General features: G+C 48.4%; 1 protein-coding gene across 7 annotated transcripts in view; it reads left to right on the top strand.

Moving 5' to 3' along the window:
* Positions 1-18,659, top strand: part of NAV2 (neuron navigator 2) — a 425,616-nt gene that overhangs the window by 336,348 nt on the left and 70,609 nt on the right. For all 7 annotated transcript variants that reach the window (XM_061406213.1, XM_061406214.1, XM_061406212.1 and 4 more), the window contains one exon: positions 12,190-12,328. In XM_061406213.1, coding sequence (XP_061262197.1) covers positions 12,190-12,328 — 139 coding nt within the window. The remainder of the gene's footprint in view (positions 1-12,189; positions 12,329-18,659) is intronic.

The following is an 18,659-nucleotide window of genomic DNA, read 5'->3' as shown; positions in this document are numbered from 1 at the left end:
GCAAAGCCAACAATATTATTTTTAATTTGAGGTGAGGCAGTGGGAGCCAGGAGAGGCTAAGGAATGCACTCAGGGTCACACAGACACTAGGTGGGACTGGCCACCACTCTGCCTTCCTTGTTGGGCTTGGCGGATGGCTCAGGATGGTTTTATCTGTAAGTTTAAATGTGGGTTCAGCTGGATGAAGGGCACTTTTTATTGTGGAGGACGTGCCAACGTACACATGATACTTGCAAGCATGGCCTGCCTGGGCCTCTCCGATTCGGCTCATTTCTGGAGAGGGGTGGCATCAAAAAGAACTGCACTTTGGCAGCAAGACCTACCTGAGAGTTTGCTAATCTCTTTGAGGCTTTTGGACTCTAAATAAATCTGTGACTGGATTTGTTGCTCATTGGATTTATATGTGGTTGAGGGAGGAGGTGGAAGCCCAAGTGAAAGTCAAACGTGGGAAGGTCAGTAGCCTTGAAGTTGGCCTGGGGCTGCTGGAGTCCCGGAGTCCCCACCCCGGCGTGTTAAGGCTCACCCAGGCTTGGCAGTAGTCGCTCACATGTGTGCCTGGGGTGGCTAGTTGGCTAGGGTGGAACTGATTTTGGGTCCCAGAGCTGATTTAGAGTGTTTGTTTCCTGACTTGGGCTTCCTTCCCTTCCCATCCCATCGGCCTTAGAAAGGGTAGCTGAAGGGTAGGCCCCTGACAAGTTGCCCTGAGTGAGGCAACTGTTGTTCTATCCTGGGCATTCAGGTTTCCAGACGCCTAAGATGTATTGGGAGGTGACTGGGAGTATGTGTGGGTGGGTGGGTGGTGATAATGGAACAACCACATCTTCCTTCACCAACAACTCTAGACCTAGGGCAGCCAGTCTGGGATTTCTTCCCTACCCCAGCTTTTCTATAATTACATGGAGAATACTTTGATTCCATTAAAAGGTGTCCCAGGTTTGGGGAGGGCAGTTTGGAGGGAGAATGAATACATACACATGTATGGCTGAGTCCCTTTGCTGTTCACTTGAAACTATAGCAACTTTTTCATCAGCTATATTCCAAGACAAAATAAAAAAAAAACAAAAAAAAAGGTGTCCTGGGCTTTTTGCATAGCAGTTGGGAGTTCTGAGTTCTTATTTGACTGTAATTCCTTGAAAGCCTCTTTGCCTCTGCTCTTACATAGAATGAGAGCTTGGGTTTTAGAACCATGCCAATCTAGCTTCAAATCCAGCTCTTTTTATTATCTCTGGCACGGTGGGCAGGTCACCATAGCCTCTGTAAGCCTCAGTTTTCACATCTGTAAAAGGGAACATCAGTAGTTTGTGCCTTATAGTCTAATAGAAGTGTGTGGGGTAATGAATGTAAAGTGCTTTAGCAAAATCCCTGGAGCCCACTGTTATAGCTTTTTAGCTTCTGTTCACCAGTATTTTCATGAGCCATCTGATAGGCTGAGCTGTATATGATATGCTGAATTCTGTTGATGTTTAGGGTACTCTTATCTTCTGGTACACAGAACAGCAGAATCCCAGAATTTGCTGCAATCTTTGGCAAAAGCCAGGTGGCTGTGGACCAAGTGTCAGCAGCTTTCTCTGGTGGAGCCTTGGAGGAGAGAGGCCTTTGTGCAGCTGAGGCCAGCAGACATGCTGGTGCCTATGCTAACAATGAGGGTAGAGGGCATCCGGACCAGAGCCCTGGGTTTGGTAGCTCAACCAGCCCCTGGAGCCAAAGGAGGAATTTCACGCTTACTCAGGGGACCACCTACTTGTTGAGGGAATGAGTTACCAAAATGGGACAAAGGTGCCGTGGGGTGAAACTCAACCCCTGACATTCTGAGTGCTACTAAATCCCCTCGGAACCTTCTTTATGGGGTTCCTGTTTCCCTCTCTCCACCTCAAATGATTGGCCTTGCACCTGGCACCGTCTGTAGAAGCTGCTTCTCCCCCGGGACCCTGCCCATTTATGGCAGCGAGCTCTTGCACTAGAACTTCATCATCTTTTTCATATTGTGGGCCTGCCTCTCCTTCTTGTGGTCTTTGCAGAGTCCCTGGATCCCACCCTGCAGCTGACAGGAGCTGGCTATCTCCTCTGTGCCTGGAGTTCTGGTTTGGTCCCCAGGAAAGGCTTCAGGGGCCTGGGTGTTGATCAGCACCAGGTCACAGAGGAGGAAGTCTGGGTCTTCTGGAGGTGAAGATACTGACAAAGTGAATGGCAGGGCCCGGGTTCACACTGAGATCTGTTAGATGGGCCAGAAAGTTCATTTGGGTTTTTCCAAAGCGTCTTACAGAACAACCCAAACTTCTTGGTCAGCCCAATATTTTACTTTTTTTTTCTTCAGAGCATGTGCTGCCTCCATCTAGAGCTTCAGAGGCTTATGGTACCCTGGCCCACTGCTGGATGAAACTTAATTTATTTGGATTAGTATCTAACTCTGTCCTGGCTTTTCATTCGAACTCAGGTTCTGGGTTATTTTGTACCGCAACAGCAAACTGTATAGGCTGATCGCAGGGGGAAAACCTGAAGGGCGACTTGCTTGCTCATAGCTTTGTTCAAGTGGCTCTCTTTTATTTACTAATATTTTTTCATGTGGGAAACTTGAAGGCCCTTCTAATACACATGACAAGTGTTCATGAAAATGTGTCAGTTGAATAGATAAACAAGATGGTTGCGCATTCTTGGATCTGTATGTGAATCCCAGCTTCAACAATTCCTAGCTGTATGACCTTTGGGCCTTTCTTTCCAAGGGTCAGTTGTCTCATCTCTCAAATGGGTATAGAATTAGTCTCAATCTCATGGTACCCAGGAGAAAATATAGGTAAGCCCTTAACACTAGTTATTATTTTTATCATAGAGTTGGGTGGATTAAATGAAAGAATGCAAGTAATATAATTAGCACGGAGTCTGGCGCAGCTTTAAACTTCAATTAAAGTTGGCTCTTATCATTCTCAGATAGGCAGCAAAAGGATTTTGCAGGAGTCCTGTTGCATTCTTTGAAGGTGGATTTTCTTAAGGGGCCCCAGCAGTGGTTAGAGGAGGTGACGCTCCTGAGAAAAGCTCCTGGGGAGGAAATAGTTAACATACCTGTCTGGTGGGAAGTGAAGGTAGCCAAACCCTTTCCCTTCCCCGGGGGTTACTGCTAAGCCCTGGTTGGACTTGCTCACTCATCCACACCAAAGGATCTCATTCCGCTGGGCCCTGGGGTTTCACGGGAACAATTGCCTTGAACAATAGCCAGAAAACAAGTTCCACCAGTCTGGGGTTTTGCAAGTGAATGCAGCTGTCTGGCAGGGGGCACGGGGCCCTGGAAATGGGTTCTGCCATGATTCCGGAGCAGAACTGGAAAAGTGAGCAGGTAAAGCCGCGACCCAGCCCTGGGTGGCTCTACAGCACGAGTTTAGTCACCAGGAGAGGGGCAGGCGGGAGGGCGGGGGCTGGCCAAGACAGTTCCTGAGAATGTTTAGGGCCTTCTGGAGTAGACCCAGTCTTTGGGTGGGGGTTTTGGGTGGAGGGTGATTAAGATCCCTTGCTTAGTGAAGGCTGCTTTTGAGGACCAGAATTACAGTACTTCATCTCTTCTAACCTTCTGTGGTTTATTAGTGAGCAGGGAACGAATATTTCTCTACAAGCCGATTTTTTTTTTACAACATCATTTAAGCATGTCTTTCCCTTGCATAAACAACATTATCTCACAGGGAGTCCATTTGGAAAGTCTAATGACCCTCCAGATCCTTCAGTAACTCCTCTTCTCAGAGCAAGAGTCTTTTGCTGAAAGCCAGGATTCCTCATGCCTGGACGTGTAAATCCTAGTGGAAAAATCTGTTTAATCATCCTTCTAACCTTGGGGTTCGGTTTTGCCTTTTTACTTCATGGAAGATGAATTTGTACATATAGTATCACATGAATTCAGAACCATTGCAGATTCCTGCTGTTGAGATGAAGTTGTAAATACAATACCACATTAATTCAGAACCATTACAGATTCCTGATGTATCTACAGACTCCCCAGAAGAGCTTGATATTAAAAATTTGTCCAGATTAGAGGTGATTTCTCAGGGGAGCCTGGTGAAAGCAGGTTCTGTGGAATGCTAACTCCCCACAACAGTGAGGGAAACAGGGAGTGTGAGAGGCTGGAATAATTTATGATTCTTTCACCTGTGTTTTTCATAGCTGATAGCTTGTGTTTGGGCTGTTAAAATTGTGCTTTAAGTCCTCTGAGTGGCATTTGAATTCCTGACACAGTGATGTCAGCATCTCTTGTAAGACTCTGAAACTGGATCTCCTTGTTTTATGGGCCTTTCCATTTTTGAATAAATTTTCTGGTCACTTTCGAGAGCCTTGACTGTGGTTCAAATGCTGTGTCTTGGCCCACACAGGGTCTCTCTGATATTATGCGTGATTGCTGTCAGTCACTGGAGGTTCTTTTCAGACGAGGCTGGTTAGCAGACAGAGATTTCAAAGCTGACGTATGTGTCCTCTCCCTCTCATGAGTCGTTGGATGACTCTTCAACGCACACAAACCATGCCCAGTACAGTGCCTGGCATTTGGTAAACACTGCCAATGGTGGCTTTATACGTTAGGTAAGATTGCATCTTGTTCCTTTGTGGATAGTGTGGTCATGCAGAGCCTCTACTGTGGATTGGGTTGTAATGCCTGTGTATTATGGGGTCAATCAGGTAGCCTTGTTGTAGTTCAGTTGCTCAGTCGTGTCCACTCTTTGCGACCCCATGGACCGCAGTACCCCAGACTTCCCTGTGCTTCACCATCTCCCCGAGCTTGCTCCAATTCAAGTAGCCTGTATGAGTACAAAGGCTCAGGTTGGGGTGGTGTCAAATAGGAAAGCTGAGGTCTGTCTATAGAGGGCAGTTACAACTCATCCCTAAGTCCTCTTGTGTGTAAGATATCGACACCTATCCCAAATATTGAAAAGACTCAGCGTGGGCTTCAAAAAGAATCACTATGAGATGAAATCAGCAGTGAGGAAACCCAGAGACTAGAAAGTGTAGTGACCTCTTTGGCAGCTTTTGCTGAACGAAAGGAGATGCTCTGATCAGTGGGGACCTTCAGCGCCCTTTGCCTCTACTAGCTTTTTTCTGAGCTTAACCCCCCAGGATGCTGGTTAGAAAGCACCCTCTGGGATCGCTGTGTCCAGCTCCCTCACTGGAGACAGAGAACTAGAGGGTAAGTGAGGTGTCTGAAGTCTTCTAGGAGGCAGTTCTGGGGAAGGCAGGGGCCAGGGCCGGGCTCTCCTGGCTCCTTGGCTTTGCCACCTGCAAGCCTTGAAGGAGAGAAAGAGCGCCAGCGGGCCTGGGCTTTGGCAGGCTGCCGACTGGCGCCTTATGCTGGCACTTGGTTGGTCGTTTGAGGGGCTGTTGAAATCTGTAGAAGTGTCAGAAACCGGTGCAGTTTCCGCTTGGTGTCCTTTGCTTACCTTCCTGTTTTACGTTTTCCTCGGGCTCTGAGCTCTGCCTTCTTGTCTGCCACATCTACCGGCTTTGCGATCAAGGGTGGGGACCACTGAGTCATCTTCCTATCCCTGATACCTTGCGTGGTGCCTGGCACGTAGAGGGTGCTGGCTGACAGGGTGAGATGAACAAAATTCAAGGTCCCTGGCTCCGGATTCAAAAACACTGGAGTTTAGGAGTCTTGAAGAAAAATAGCAAGTATTTGATGGAATTCTTTCCACTCACCCATTGGCAAAAATAGGTGAAGGTCGTTTTCCAGTCTGATCACTTATGCCTGTAGTCGTGACGTATGACCACCAGTGGAGGACTTTTCATTGAGTAGAGAAAAAAGTACGCGGCCGTGATCTGGGTAGGAAATGATGCTTTTTGTTGATGGTTCTGAGAAGTCAACAGAAGCATCTTCTTGCCATTTCTCTAGATGTCCCAGCCAAAGAATTTATAGGGCATAAACATCATATGCTGTTTTGGAAAAAAAAAAAAAAACAAAGGGAAACCAGCCAAGCTGTGGGCCCTATGCCCCTTGCAGTTTCCTGTTATAGAATCTGGGGAGGAGGAGGCCCTCGGGCTCTTCTGGTTGTTTCCCAAGGCTGTTGACCACAGTGCTGTTTCCACTAACACTTTTGGAGCAGTTTTGAGTAATCTTGGCAATCTTACAATATAGAGTGAAGGTGAAGTGGAACAGGAAAAACTGGTAAAGAGAATAGATCTGTCTTGTGTTCATTTATTCTTCTGGTCATTCATATATAAAAATCATTCATTCATTCACAAAATGAAATCTTCTTTAATGTTTTTCTCAATGTCTGAGGAACACTTTTGTACCCAAAGAGAGTGTCTTAGAATTAATTAGGTTTTACTATTCAATTTATTAAAGCTTTAATTTTAAACCTGTGTTTTCTTACAAATCTTACCTGTAAGTCAAGTACTTTGCATAAAGTAAGAATGTTTCCACCTGTTATTTTGATTAGTACTTTATTAATTCAAACTTAACAAATTGTATTTGACTGATTAGTACTATTTGCAAATCTAGATAAATTTCCTGAAATACTTTAGATCACATTTGTAAACTTAACATACCTGGCTTCCTCAAGTTCTTCAAACGTTGGATTGGATAGACTTTAGTAGCCTAACAAGCAAAATCTTTCTAAGCACTTAAACAACCTTTGCAAATCAAATAACTTATGACATTTGTAACTTCACTTTGTCCAAAACACTTCAATTCTTTGTGCAGTCTGAATCCAATTCTTAAATCTTTCGTCTTAAAAATCTCAAATGAAAAATCAGTACTCATTTAGATTCAAAGCACAAGACATTTTTAGATTCTCTAACATGCCATATATTTTTAAAAATAGTATAAATTATATAGATTATCCCAATGATCACCAAGCTTTTACTCTATAAAATGAAGCATTAATATTAGGATTTATTTCATTATCTCCCTTCATCTTTTTAGACCGTTCCAAGGATTTAAAATCACTTTACTCCCCAGAGGGGAGGAAGTTCATCCTACCGAGTGGGCTCAAAACCCTCACGTGGATTTTCACAGTCAGATTCACGAGCAGGGTGCAGGAATGGCCAAAGCATTTCCAGAATGATTGTTCTGGGCCATGGCTGAGTGCACTGCAGTTCTTTCCGTCTCTCGAGCCTCTTCGCTGGAATTTTGTGTCACCACACTGCAAACACAAATCCTCTAAGTTACTTTCAAATTTCAGCCATAATCAGGTTTTGTAACCTCTTTCAACATTTATCTTCTGACTTGGGTCAACAGACTTATACCCTGTCCCACGTTGTACCTAATTTCCTTTGCCGCTTGATTGGATTCAACGAATGTTCTTACTGCCTGAATGAATTCTACATGCTTTCCACATTTTTCCCATCTGACTTTCAGCCACGCGTCTGGAGTCGTTTTACCAACAAATTGCAATCCCCCATTAGTTAGCACCGGCGTACCAAGTGACAAAAGCATAAGCAAGCTAGTTTTGAGTAAAAGAAAGACATTTATTAGATCTCACTGTTTGGTCTCCCAGAGGTGGCTTCTGACTTCTGGTCTGCTGGATGCAGGAGCTCATGTGGTGTCATTGCTCTTGCTTCTGCTTCCCTCCCTCCCTGCTAGCTGCCTAAGAGGCAGCCAAGGATGAAGGGCCCAGCGGCAGCTTTAGGCTTCCTTTGCTTTTCTTCCAGACTGTGCATCATTCTCAGCATCTCCTGTGTGCGGAGTGCTCTTTTAGGCAACGTTGAAGAGATCATGCCAGCACTTTATAAGAAGTTCATGGGCAACTTGAATCTCTGAGAGGGGGCTAGCATACCATGCATTCTCTTCTTGGGACCACATTGTTATCACAGAGCATCTTATGGAACTAGTTTTCCTTACGATGCTTCTTGGAACTCCCTGACAGTGATCTTGGTGGCCCAGGACCATTTCAAATATCCTGAATTTTAGAGAAGGGACAAGTTGGAGCTAAGTGACTTTATATCTAGAGAGATTCGCCAGTGTCCCCAGAGAGCCAGAAGTGAGGGAGACGTGGCTTAGTTTTCTGAGCTCGGGGACAGCTCTTGTTTCTGGTGCACAGACAGCGCTGGGGACCCCAGGGCAGCTCGTGCTCAGCATAGACCTCTCTTGCCATTGCTCCTTCATCCTCCTTCTCAGTCTCCCCACTCCTACTTCTCTGTGGGGTAGATCCTTGATTTGCCCCTTCTGGGCTGACTTAGTTGCTAGGACCCCTATCAGCTCAGGGTGGCCCTGTGATGCTCTGTGCAGAGACATGGGAGAAGTGTGTGTGTGAGGAGTGCCGCATGTCCCCCTGCGACAGCATCTCAGTGTTCAGAGGGCACAGAGGAAGAGCGGGTACAGTTTCAAGGCAAGGAAATCTGGAGCTTGGATTCGTGGGCACCTGTTACTAACTTCCCCCCTTCCTCCTCTCCAGCCACGCTCCTCTCCTGCATGTCTTCTTTCTTCACCCTTGGATTATAGGAAATTTCAGATACCTTCAGTGGCTAACCCCGGAGAGCAGATGCAATTAGAGACTCGGGAGTTTCTTCTCATCATGAGTGGTCAGAGTCCTTTTCCATCTGTGATGTCACCCTTTTCCCAGCAGAGCCTTAAACGGTTGCCAGCCTAGGTCGTGTCATCCACATCCGTGTGTCACCCATAGAGCAACTGAGGCACAGCGGTTGTGACATGTCAGAGCACAAAGTGGGAGGGAAACGGGCTCAGAACCCACTGCTGGGGCTGCCTTTGCATCAGAATGTGCCCCGCCTGGCCTGCATACACGCTGTATGCCTGGAGATGGGGGATGGGGAGGCTGGCATTGCTGCTGTACCGCTGCCCTGGGGGGTGGTGGTGGGGAGGGTGGGCATTGGGCTCAGGGAGAATTTCCCAGCCAGCCCTGCCCTGCATTTGCTGAGAGCCCTGGACGGCGCTCTCAAAGCCTGTGTCCTCATTAGGAAGCTAAAGCCACCCGTGAGGGAATAGGAGCGTGGCTGAGAATACGTGCAGGTACTGAAGAGTTGGCATGTGGCAAGTGCTCAACGAACGTCCAGGTGATGCAGGCCAGAGGGAGCACATGTTCTCAAATTAGACAATTCTGCCTTAAACCCAATTCCAAAGGGGACTGAAGGGGGGCACTGGGCAAGATACTCATTCTTTCGGCCTTGGTCCCTTCACCCGTCAACTGGGGAGGGGAACGGGTCCCTTGCAGGTGTGATGTGAAGAGCGGAGATAGAAACGACATATCGGAAGCACCTGGCCCGATGCCTGACGCCCAGGATGCACTGCTTACTATCACTGGGCGGATCCCTGCGGGTGCTTAGAAAGTAAGACAGACCATCAAAGAGAGAACGACTGGAAAACTGCAAGAGCGTGCAGAATGAACCCAAATGCGGCAGACTGTGAATTCAGAGGAGGGGATTGTCAGGGTGGGCTGGAATATTTGGAGAAGGCCTTAAAGGAGGATTTGGGACCGGATGGAGGCCGGGCCAAGCCAGTGGAATCACAGGCAGGAAGTTGCCTGAGACCTGGAACTGCAGTTCCTGCGAATTCATGCTTAGTGAGCCTCCTCCTGAGCCCCCACCCTGCCCGCCTTTACCCTCCCTGCGTGAGAACCACCTTTGCATGTTTCCCCTGCACTTGTGTGGGACCCTCCAGGTGGGCTTTAGAAGCCAAATTGGTGGGCTGAAGGGTAAGGTGATGAAGACAGCTTTCCACTAAGCTTCGTCTTCCTGCCTGATCAGCAGAGCTCAGACAGGCATCCTATGAGCTGGCGGAACAAATCAGAACTTCCTTTTCATTACTTGGGAGCGGTGGTTTGGGGTGCTCCTGACTTTCTAAATCTCAGGGGCGTTTCTTTTTGTGTATGTGTGTATATATGCATATATATATAATGTATGCCACAGTTTTTAAAGATTATTATACTCCATTTATAGTTATTATACAATGTTGGCTGTATTAGCTATGCCGTACAACATATCCTTGTAGTTGATGTATTTGATACATAGTTTGTACCCTTAATCCCTTACCCATCGTGCCCCTTTTCCTACTTGCTCTCCTCACTGGTGACCATCATTTGTTCTGTGAGTCTATCCCCGTTCTGTTACATTCACCTCTTTGTTGTATTTTGTTAGATTCCACATGTAAGTGATATTCTGTAGCATTTGTCTTTCTCTGACTTATTTCACTAAACATAATGCCCTCCAAGCCCATCCATGTTGTTGCAAATCGCAAAATTTTGATCTTTTTTATGGCTGAGTAATATTCCATTGTGTGTACATACCACATCTTCTTCATCCGTTCATCTGTTGATGGACACTTAGGTTGCCTCCATATCGTGACAGTTGTAAATAATGCAGCTTTATTGGGATGCATGTATCTTTTCGAATTACTATGTTTGTTTTTCTGGATGTATACCTAGGAGTGGAGTTGTTCTGACACTGGCATTCTGAGGCATCAGAGAGCCGCTCTGCGGGCCTTTCGGTGAGGCACGGCTCCCTGTGGAGGGCTGAGTGGTGGAGAAATGTGGTTATGTTGACGCTTTATCATCACACAGCCCCGGATGCACATGTTGGCCCTGCCACTTCTGCTCCGTGACACGCCAGCTCCCGAGCCTGGGCTTCCTCCCAGGCAAGTGGGCCCTGTCGTATGCCCGTGCGCACTGACAGTGGACATAATAGAGAGCCGTGTGTCGTCACAGGAAGGGGGGGCAGCTGGATTCAGGTCCTGCCCGGCATGCTGTCTGACTCTGTGCCAGGTGGCATACCTTCCTCAGCCTTGGTTTCCCTACCTGTGGCCTAGAAAGACAGTAATACTTAGCTATTTCCACTCCGTCAAGTAGAGCAGTGTCACGGTTTATGCTAGAAGCTTACTTTATAGGTTCCTTAACTTCCCACTCTATGTGTCTAAATCAGCAGGTATTTATTGAGCACCTGCCGTGTACCTACCACCCTGCAACCAGACCTGCTGCCGGGGATAGGGAGCAGGTGGGAGGAGGGGACACTACGGATAGAGGGACCAGGGAAAGCCTTCTGGGGAGGTGACTCTTCAGAGAGAAGGAGGGGGAAGGCATCCAGGAAGAGGTACAGTAAATGCAAAGCCTTGAAGGCGAAAACCCAGAGCTGGTGAGCAGTAAAGATGGGCGTCCTTGGCAGGACTGACTGGAGGAGGGGCTGGATCACAGGGTCTTGAGGGCCAGAGTAGGGAGTCCTGAGAAGCCCTGAGGGATTTGAAACAGCGGAGCAATAGATCTGACTTGTGTTTTACAGAGACCGTTCTGGCTGCTGTGGGGAAACTAGATGGCTGGGGACCAGAAGAGGAGCCTGGAGCCCAGCTGGCCTGTTGGCAGTCACCAGGCAGGGCAGAAGCAGTCAGAACCTCTGGGCACAGGGGTGGGGGCAGCCGTGCACACCGGGAGAGACTCTGCAAACAGAGGCAGGAGGACCAGGGGGTGGCCCGAATGTCTTGGTAATGGGAAGCAGGAGATGGTAGAAGGAAAAAGAGGAATCTTTGCTCGGAGATTTGACTTGAGTGGTGCGGGATGAGGGTCTTGACGGATTTGAGGATTGAGAAATGAAGGACTCTATTTTTGATGCATCTTGAGATATTATCAGAGTTGTGTGTGTTGTGTTAGTCGCTCAGTCGTGTCCGACTCTTTGCGACCCCACGGACTGTAGCCCTCCAGGCTTCTCTGTCCATGGGATTCTCCAGGCAGAAATACTGGAGTGGTTTGCCATTCCCTTCTCCAGTTATTAGAGTTAGAACTGCCAATAGGGTTGATGGGTTTCTGCCGATTTTTGCACTTCCCTTCTCTTGGCTTTCTGTGCCAGGAGTGGGGTCCAGAGAATTCCTACAGCAGCTCTTCTTCCCCCTCTGAGCCGCAGGGAGGACACCCCTGCTGACTCATTCTCTGCCCACTTTCTGCTCCATTCCCCAAACTCCCTGCTTCTCCTCTGTCTCTGGAGGTGGCCCTTGGCTTTTGAAAGCTCCCCAGGTGATGTTGAGGATGGGGTAGGTAGTGTGTATGTGTTTAGTCACCTCTGCTCAGGAAAGTACCGCCTTTTAGGGGAAGACACATAACACCCACTTCCCCAGCTGCCAGACGAAAGCAGTTGGATGTCACCCTTGAAGATGAGTCACATTAGAGGCAAAGGAGCTTTGTCTGGGGCTTTGTGCACCAGGACCCTTTGGGGATGGTACACGTCCGTCTGTATCGTCAGGCTGAGCTGGTGCGGCGTGACGTGCTCAGGGTGTGTTTGTCTTGGCAGCTGGGATGACAGCAGCTCCGTCAGCAGCGGGATCAGTGACACCATAGACAACCTCAGCACGGATGACATCAACACCAGCTCCTCCATCAGCTCCTATGCCAACACGCCTGCCTCCTCGCGCAAGAACCTGGATGTGCAGGTAAGGAACGGGGTTCCTCCCAGGCTCCCCCAAGGCCCCTGCCAGTGGAGAGCCTTGGGCTTGTGGGCCACGGGAGCCATTTAGGGTGGGCAGAGTCCCCAGGTCTGTGAGAAGAGGCCCAGCCTCCTGCTCACTGCCCGTGGTCTTGTCTCCTGATTGTGTCCTCTCCTTGCAGGGAGAGGGGGGGTGGGCAGCGGGGTGCTCAGAATAGGAGTCGGGGGGACTCACTGCTCTCACAGCGGTGGCCTTGGCAGAAATCACCTTTCCTTCCCGGAACTCAGTTTCATCATCTATTTAGAAAACAACAGCAACAGGGATATTGGACTCAATTGGCCATTCTTAGCGTGGAATGTATGTCCACAGGACAAGGGTGGGCCTTGAGAGCCGCGGGGTGGGGGCAGGGCTAGAGCCCTGGCTCAGAAGACCAGTACGTACCAACCAGAGGTTGGGAACTGCTGCTTGGTGGGTCCTATCCTGCCAGTGTGTTTTATTTGGGCCACAGTATCACTCAAGGTTTTATAAGTTCATTATTTCACATAAAAAGTGAGCTTCTGATTTGTCTTGAAAAATCAGACGGTATTGCCTCTTTGAGGCATTGTCCACAACCAACAAGTGTCCAAGCATCCCCCCACCCCATACACACACGCTTTGGACAGGGCACCCACGCCCCAGCGTGTTGGCCAGCTGCACCCTTGCCTAACTGTGCCGAGTCACCGAGGTTTCCCACCCCTGCTCTAAACTCTCAGAGCTAATGTTTCAGAGGCAGTGCTTCCAAAGCAGTTTTGTGGGGGCGTGTTTGTGTGCGCTCACAGCATCCCTTGGCGGTCAGAGGGGTTGGTTCTGATGAGCCCAATTTACTAGTGGACAGGTGAAGTGACCATCCTCACACCTGGTTGCTTGCGCTGGGACTGACCGGCTGTGGTAACCCGGGAACACGTGGGCTGGGACCCTCTTCATGATGAGTCCCTCCCACCTGTGGGGGCTGTGGCCTCAGGTGAACCCCTGTAAAGGTCCGATGGGGACAGAATCTCCCAGGAGGGCCTCGCGAGGGCAGGGATGGCACATCCCCCTTCTCTAACTCCCTTCCTTTCACATCCGCTTCCTTTCTCTGCTGGACAGATAGGAGCCTCTTTCAGAGTCTCTCTGCTTTCAAAGGTATCTTTTTCTTTGAGGACAGGGCTAAATAAAGGATGTGTCAGAGTGTGGGAGTCATTCTGTCCCACAGAAATGTAAACACTGGCCGCCTGATGAAATCTGTGAGGTGTTGCTTCTGGGATTGCCTGTGACTTCTTGAGTTTTCATTTTTAGCCCAAGTTTCTAATTATTGTTGGTGAACGAGGGAGGCTTGTAGTGGTTGTTAAGGGGAAAAAAAAAAAAAAAGCTGCCTAAATGAAAGGGAGCATAAAGATTTGGGGAAGCAGTGCTGAAATGTTCCATGTCTTGATCTGAGTGGTCCTTACGTAAATATGTTAATTTCATACAATTTCTTCAAGTTATATACTTAAGATTGTCCATTTAGTGTATGAATGCTATACCTCAATTTTTAAAACTTGATTAAAAAAACCTAGCCGTACCATTCAAGGGATGAGTGTTTAGTTATTAGATACAGATTAGAGACACCAAGCCAGACTGTGTGCCTACCACTTGCCAAATGTTATAATACCTACCCTTTCCCTTTCTTTGTGGACACTAAATGATTTTTTTGAGACTCCTTCTAGTTTCAAGGTAACCACCATCAAGCTTCTAGACTGTCCTTAGAAACTGAGCTGTGGAACTAAGAGAGAAGGAAAGACAGACAGACAGGAGAGAGAGAACGATTTGTAAAGTAGATTTGCTCACTTGCAAGGCAGGAAGAAGCTTGCTCCTGACATGCTCGCGGAGCCAACAGAACACTGTCAGAACAATCTCCTTGTCTTTGTTCCCTTCTCACAGAGCTGGAATTAGAATCTATTTTCCACACCGACACAGAGTAAACATCTGGAGTTTACAAATGATGCATTTGAATTGGATTAATGCCAAGACCCCCTCCTCTCTGATCAGCTCTTTGCTTTCATCTAGCAAAGGTTACATCAGAAAAGCTTCAAGGATATGACACAAGCATATCTTTTGATCAAGAGCAGAAAGTTAATGTCAAGAGTATTGTAAGGAGTTTACGATTCATTGGACTGGGTTTGTTTTTTGTATTTTGTTTTTTTGCTATAAAACTACCTGAGTTTAAAAATATTTGAATAAAATTAAGTAGATACCAGAATAAAATGTAGATTTGTAACCACAGTTACTAAGATTCCTATTGAGCTGGTTTATTTGGTATCTCTTTGTCTCTGTCCAGGGAGCATCCCTGAGTATCTGATCCACATAAATCACCTCCTTCTCTCCTCCCCTGTGCCACTCTGAGGAAGGCTAAGGACCATTACTCCACTCCAGGCAGCATCAGGCAGCGGGAACGTGTCTGCTGCCATCCTCCCAGGGCTCATTCAGGTTCCCATCACACACTGGTTTCCTTGGACAAACGGGCAGCACAGACCATCCCAGAGGCAGGGAGAAGTGGTCCACTGTGTCGGGAAAGCAGGTTGAGGACAGGTTGCCTGCCTAGGTTTTCATGTTTGAAAAGCCTCTGAGGACCAGCCAACATCTAAGGAACAGGGAAGCAATCGCCTGGAAGCCTACGCAGCAGCCTCGTTCAGCTGTATCAGAGAGGAGCTGGGTCCCGGAGGAGTGATCCTTGGGGATGGAAATCCCCTTTGTCTGTGGGTGACTGTTTCCTCCAGTGTGCTGGAGCACAGGGAGGGTCTTTGATGGGGGCACCCATGCCCAGATACCCAGCACTTACTTCTGCTCACTGTTCCTCAGTGTGCTAGGCAGAGAGTCCCCCAGCCTGAGCTCTGACCGCCTCTTGATTGACTTTCTCCAAGAAAGCTGGGGAGTCTGCTTGTAGGGACGGGGAAAAAAAACATGGCCTTGAAGTCAGGGTTGAGCTCCCAGCTCTGTGACATCCTTGGATGAGCTCAACCTCTCCAAACCTCTGCCTCCTCATCCATTAAAAAAAAAAAAAAATCACAGTAATTAAGACTTATCTTGAAGGGTGAGTGTGAGAGAGATACAGACATACTTTATCAGAACATGCTTTCTTGGAGCCAAACTTAATAATAGAGAGACAAATTCCCTGTTTACCTTCATGCAAGACAGAACTAGGTTAAATGCTAACATGCTGGAGATTTTCAGAGGCAGGACACTTGGTGATAGAAAGCTACTCTTGGGCCCTCCACATTGAGCTCCTGGCAACCACTGTCAGCTCTCTGAGACACTCGTCTGACTACCATCCCTGTTTCACGCACAAGGTTGCAATCTTAGGGAAGTTCAGCCACTTCCTCCAGGGTCACACACGCACAGGAGTGGCAGCACCTAGGACTTGAACTCAAGTCTGTCAGAGCCCAACCCCCTGCTTTCCCCCCACATCCCGCCCCACGGCCGCACCTCACTCCCCAGTGCCTGGGTTCCATTCCCTCACTCTCAGAAGACTGACCCTCCTCTCCACAGTCCCTCAGGAGCCTGGGCTCTCGAGGGAAGAACTCTCCCATCTTCCAGGCTCTCTCCCTTCCTCCTTGATTATGAGTCTCTCCACTTCCCTCTTGACTATTGAATGAGTAAGTGGACTTACAGGTAGGGGCCGCAGGGAAATCTACCTAAAGGAGGTACCGATTGAGAAGGGAACAGTTGGCAAAGGGGAGGGTGCGTCTCCACGTGGCCGTCTTGCTGGGCCTCCTGTGTTAAGCTCTGGGAACAGAGAAGCTGGCCCTTCTTCGTCTTTTAATCCCTCCTGGTGCCACCATGTGATCTGGCCCAGAGCTCGGAAGGGGATGTGAACTCAGAGCCAGCAGTGTGTCCGGGGGCACACGCTGCAGTGCAGAGAGCAGCTGGGATAGCTTCCACCCTGGACCGTGTTGTGGGGGCTCTGATGGTTGGATGACTGTTCTTTCCAGAGGGGGATTCAAGCTGTAGTTAGACTGGGCATGTGTAGACTCTCTCTGCCATTGGTAGGGAATCAGAATTCTGGGGGTCCCACCCAGAGGCAGGAACTGCTCGAGAATTGGACTTGGGGAACCACTGACCAACCAGGTTGGAAAGAAAAGTTTCTGAGAGTAGGTGATGTGTTAGGCACCCTGGCCATGCAGCATCCCCTCATCCTTGGGCTTATCATTTGGGAAGGCAGCATAGCATGGTGGCTAAAATATGGGCTCTGCACGCAGGCTCCCCAGAATCCTTGCACTGCATGATCTTGGGCAGTCTTCTTTTCCACTCTGTGCCTCAGCTTTCTCATGAACTGAAACTTCCTCACAGGGTTTTTTTGGTGAAGATTAAACGATACATGTAAAGCACTTTAGCCCAGTGCTAGCACACAATAAATGCGTAATAAATTTTAATTGTTATTGCTATTGCTATTAGCATCACTATAATTTGATCAGAGAAAATAAGGTATAGGAACATTAAAAGAATAATTAATGCAGTACCCCAGGATGTGGTTTGTGCTAAGTTTTTAGTACCTCTTAGTGTATAAAAGAATGTGTTAGAATGTATTTGAACATAAGCTCCAGGAGGTTAATGATTTGTACTTTGTTCTCATTAAGCATAGTACTTCTGGTACCTAAAAACTTGCTTGATACATTGTGGTATCAAGTAAATATTTATTGAGTGAATGTTTCCAAAGCCAAGATATTTTCTGCCTCAGGACCTTTGCATGTACTCTGCCCCCTACCTGGTATGCTCTTCCCTTAATCTCTTCTCTCAGTAACTTTCTGTTCATTCTTTAGGACAGATCTTCAAAAAGGCCCTACCAAACTGCCATTCCCTATCCCCATCGTCATAATCTAAATTACATCAGTGCTTGTAATACTCTCTCAGACTCCTTGTCCTTTTCCATTTATATGTCTTGTATTTCCAAGCTTCAGGAGGGATGAGATCCAATCTTACTCACAGATCCTCAGACCTACCATGGTGCCTGGCAAACCATGGGTATGGAGGAAATTCTGGTTGAATGAATGCACTGGAAGGTTAAGGAAGGACTGCAGGCTGGGGTGCTTGGGACATGGAGCGAGTCCCATGAGTTTCTGCTCCTCTGTAAAACGGATGAAGATGAAGACAGTTCTGTAATACTTACCTTCTTACCCTCCTTGACCAGGTGGTGGTCCAGATTGGATGAGGTCATTTTGTTAAAGTGTGCGATAGCTCGAGAAGCACGTGTTCACTGATTTCACTCATTTAATCATCGAGCCTTGATTGCTCACTTGCTGGGGACATGCCTCTGTCTGTGTCCCTTGCCGCAGCTGAATGACGAGCTTCTCATAGCCCAGGAGTGTGTCTGTCTTCTTCTCTCCATGCCTCGTACCTAGTGGGAACTTCAGCATGTTTAAAGAATGGTCGAGTAACCGAAGGCACCCGTGAGATGGCAGAGGGAGAGAGAGGGGCGGCTGTGGTGGTGACAGAGAGGTGGTTGAACTTGGGCTGCTTGTCTGTATGGAGCTTTGTTCCCATTCAGCCAGTGTATTCTCTGGAGGAAGCCATCAGTACCGATCTCAAATGACAGGCATCGGGCCAGATTCTTGCCAGGGGGTCATTCTGATTTCCTTCTTTGCAGATGTTGCCCACTCTTGGTTGTGAAGTGTGGCACGTACGGGACTTGTATCTCAGGGGAGCCACCCCAAAGTGTTGCTGACCTCGCTTCCCTTCCCTGGTCAGTGCACTCCTTCGCCCTGCTGAAGTCTGCTCGGACTGGTCCCAACCCCAAGGGAGGCCCCCAAAGCTTGCTTTCTGGTTAGCAAGTTACGCCTTTTAACTGCAGCAAATCATTAACATCACACTTCTGTCCCCTCCTGGGCTCAATGGCCAGGAGGTCAGGCCTCTTCCAAAGAAAGCTGGCTAATTATATCCCCTGTCTGCACAGAATCCCACAAGAGGAGCAAGCCGTGGCAGATGGATGGAGCTGGGCTGGGAGCAGGCACCCTCTGGCTTGTAGCACCCGGGGATGTGACTTCTGAGGAGTCCCTTCTTCTCTCAGCCCCTCTCTGTCCCTGATTCGAGGGGAGCTAGCGGCCTCAGTCTCTCCTCACTCTCTGTGTCAGACTCTCTGTGTGATAGACTGTGGTGCTCAGGAGCCGGCAGAACAAAGGGGACCTGGGCTGGGGGACTGGGAGCTGCAGAAAGCTCGGGCTGCTGGAGTTAGAGGAGGCACGTCGCCAAAGGGCAGAGCTGGGGGGCTCAGTTCTTGCCACAGCCCGGTCCTCTGGTTCTCCTGCGTGGAACTCTCCCTGTCTTTTTCCTCTGGCTCCTTTTACTC

Source organism: Bos javanicus, chromosome 29 (assembly GCF_032452875.1).
Source record: "Bos javanicus breed banteng chromosome 29, ARS-OSU_banteng_1.0, whole genome shotgun sequence".
Classification (NCBI taxonomy): domain Eukaryota; kingdom Metazoa; phylum Chordata; class Mammalia; order Artiodactyla; family Bovidae; genus Bos; species Bos javanicus.
Note: the sequence above shows the minus strand (reverse complement) of the source record. Positions and strands in the feature narration are given on the sequence as shown.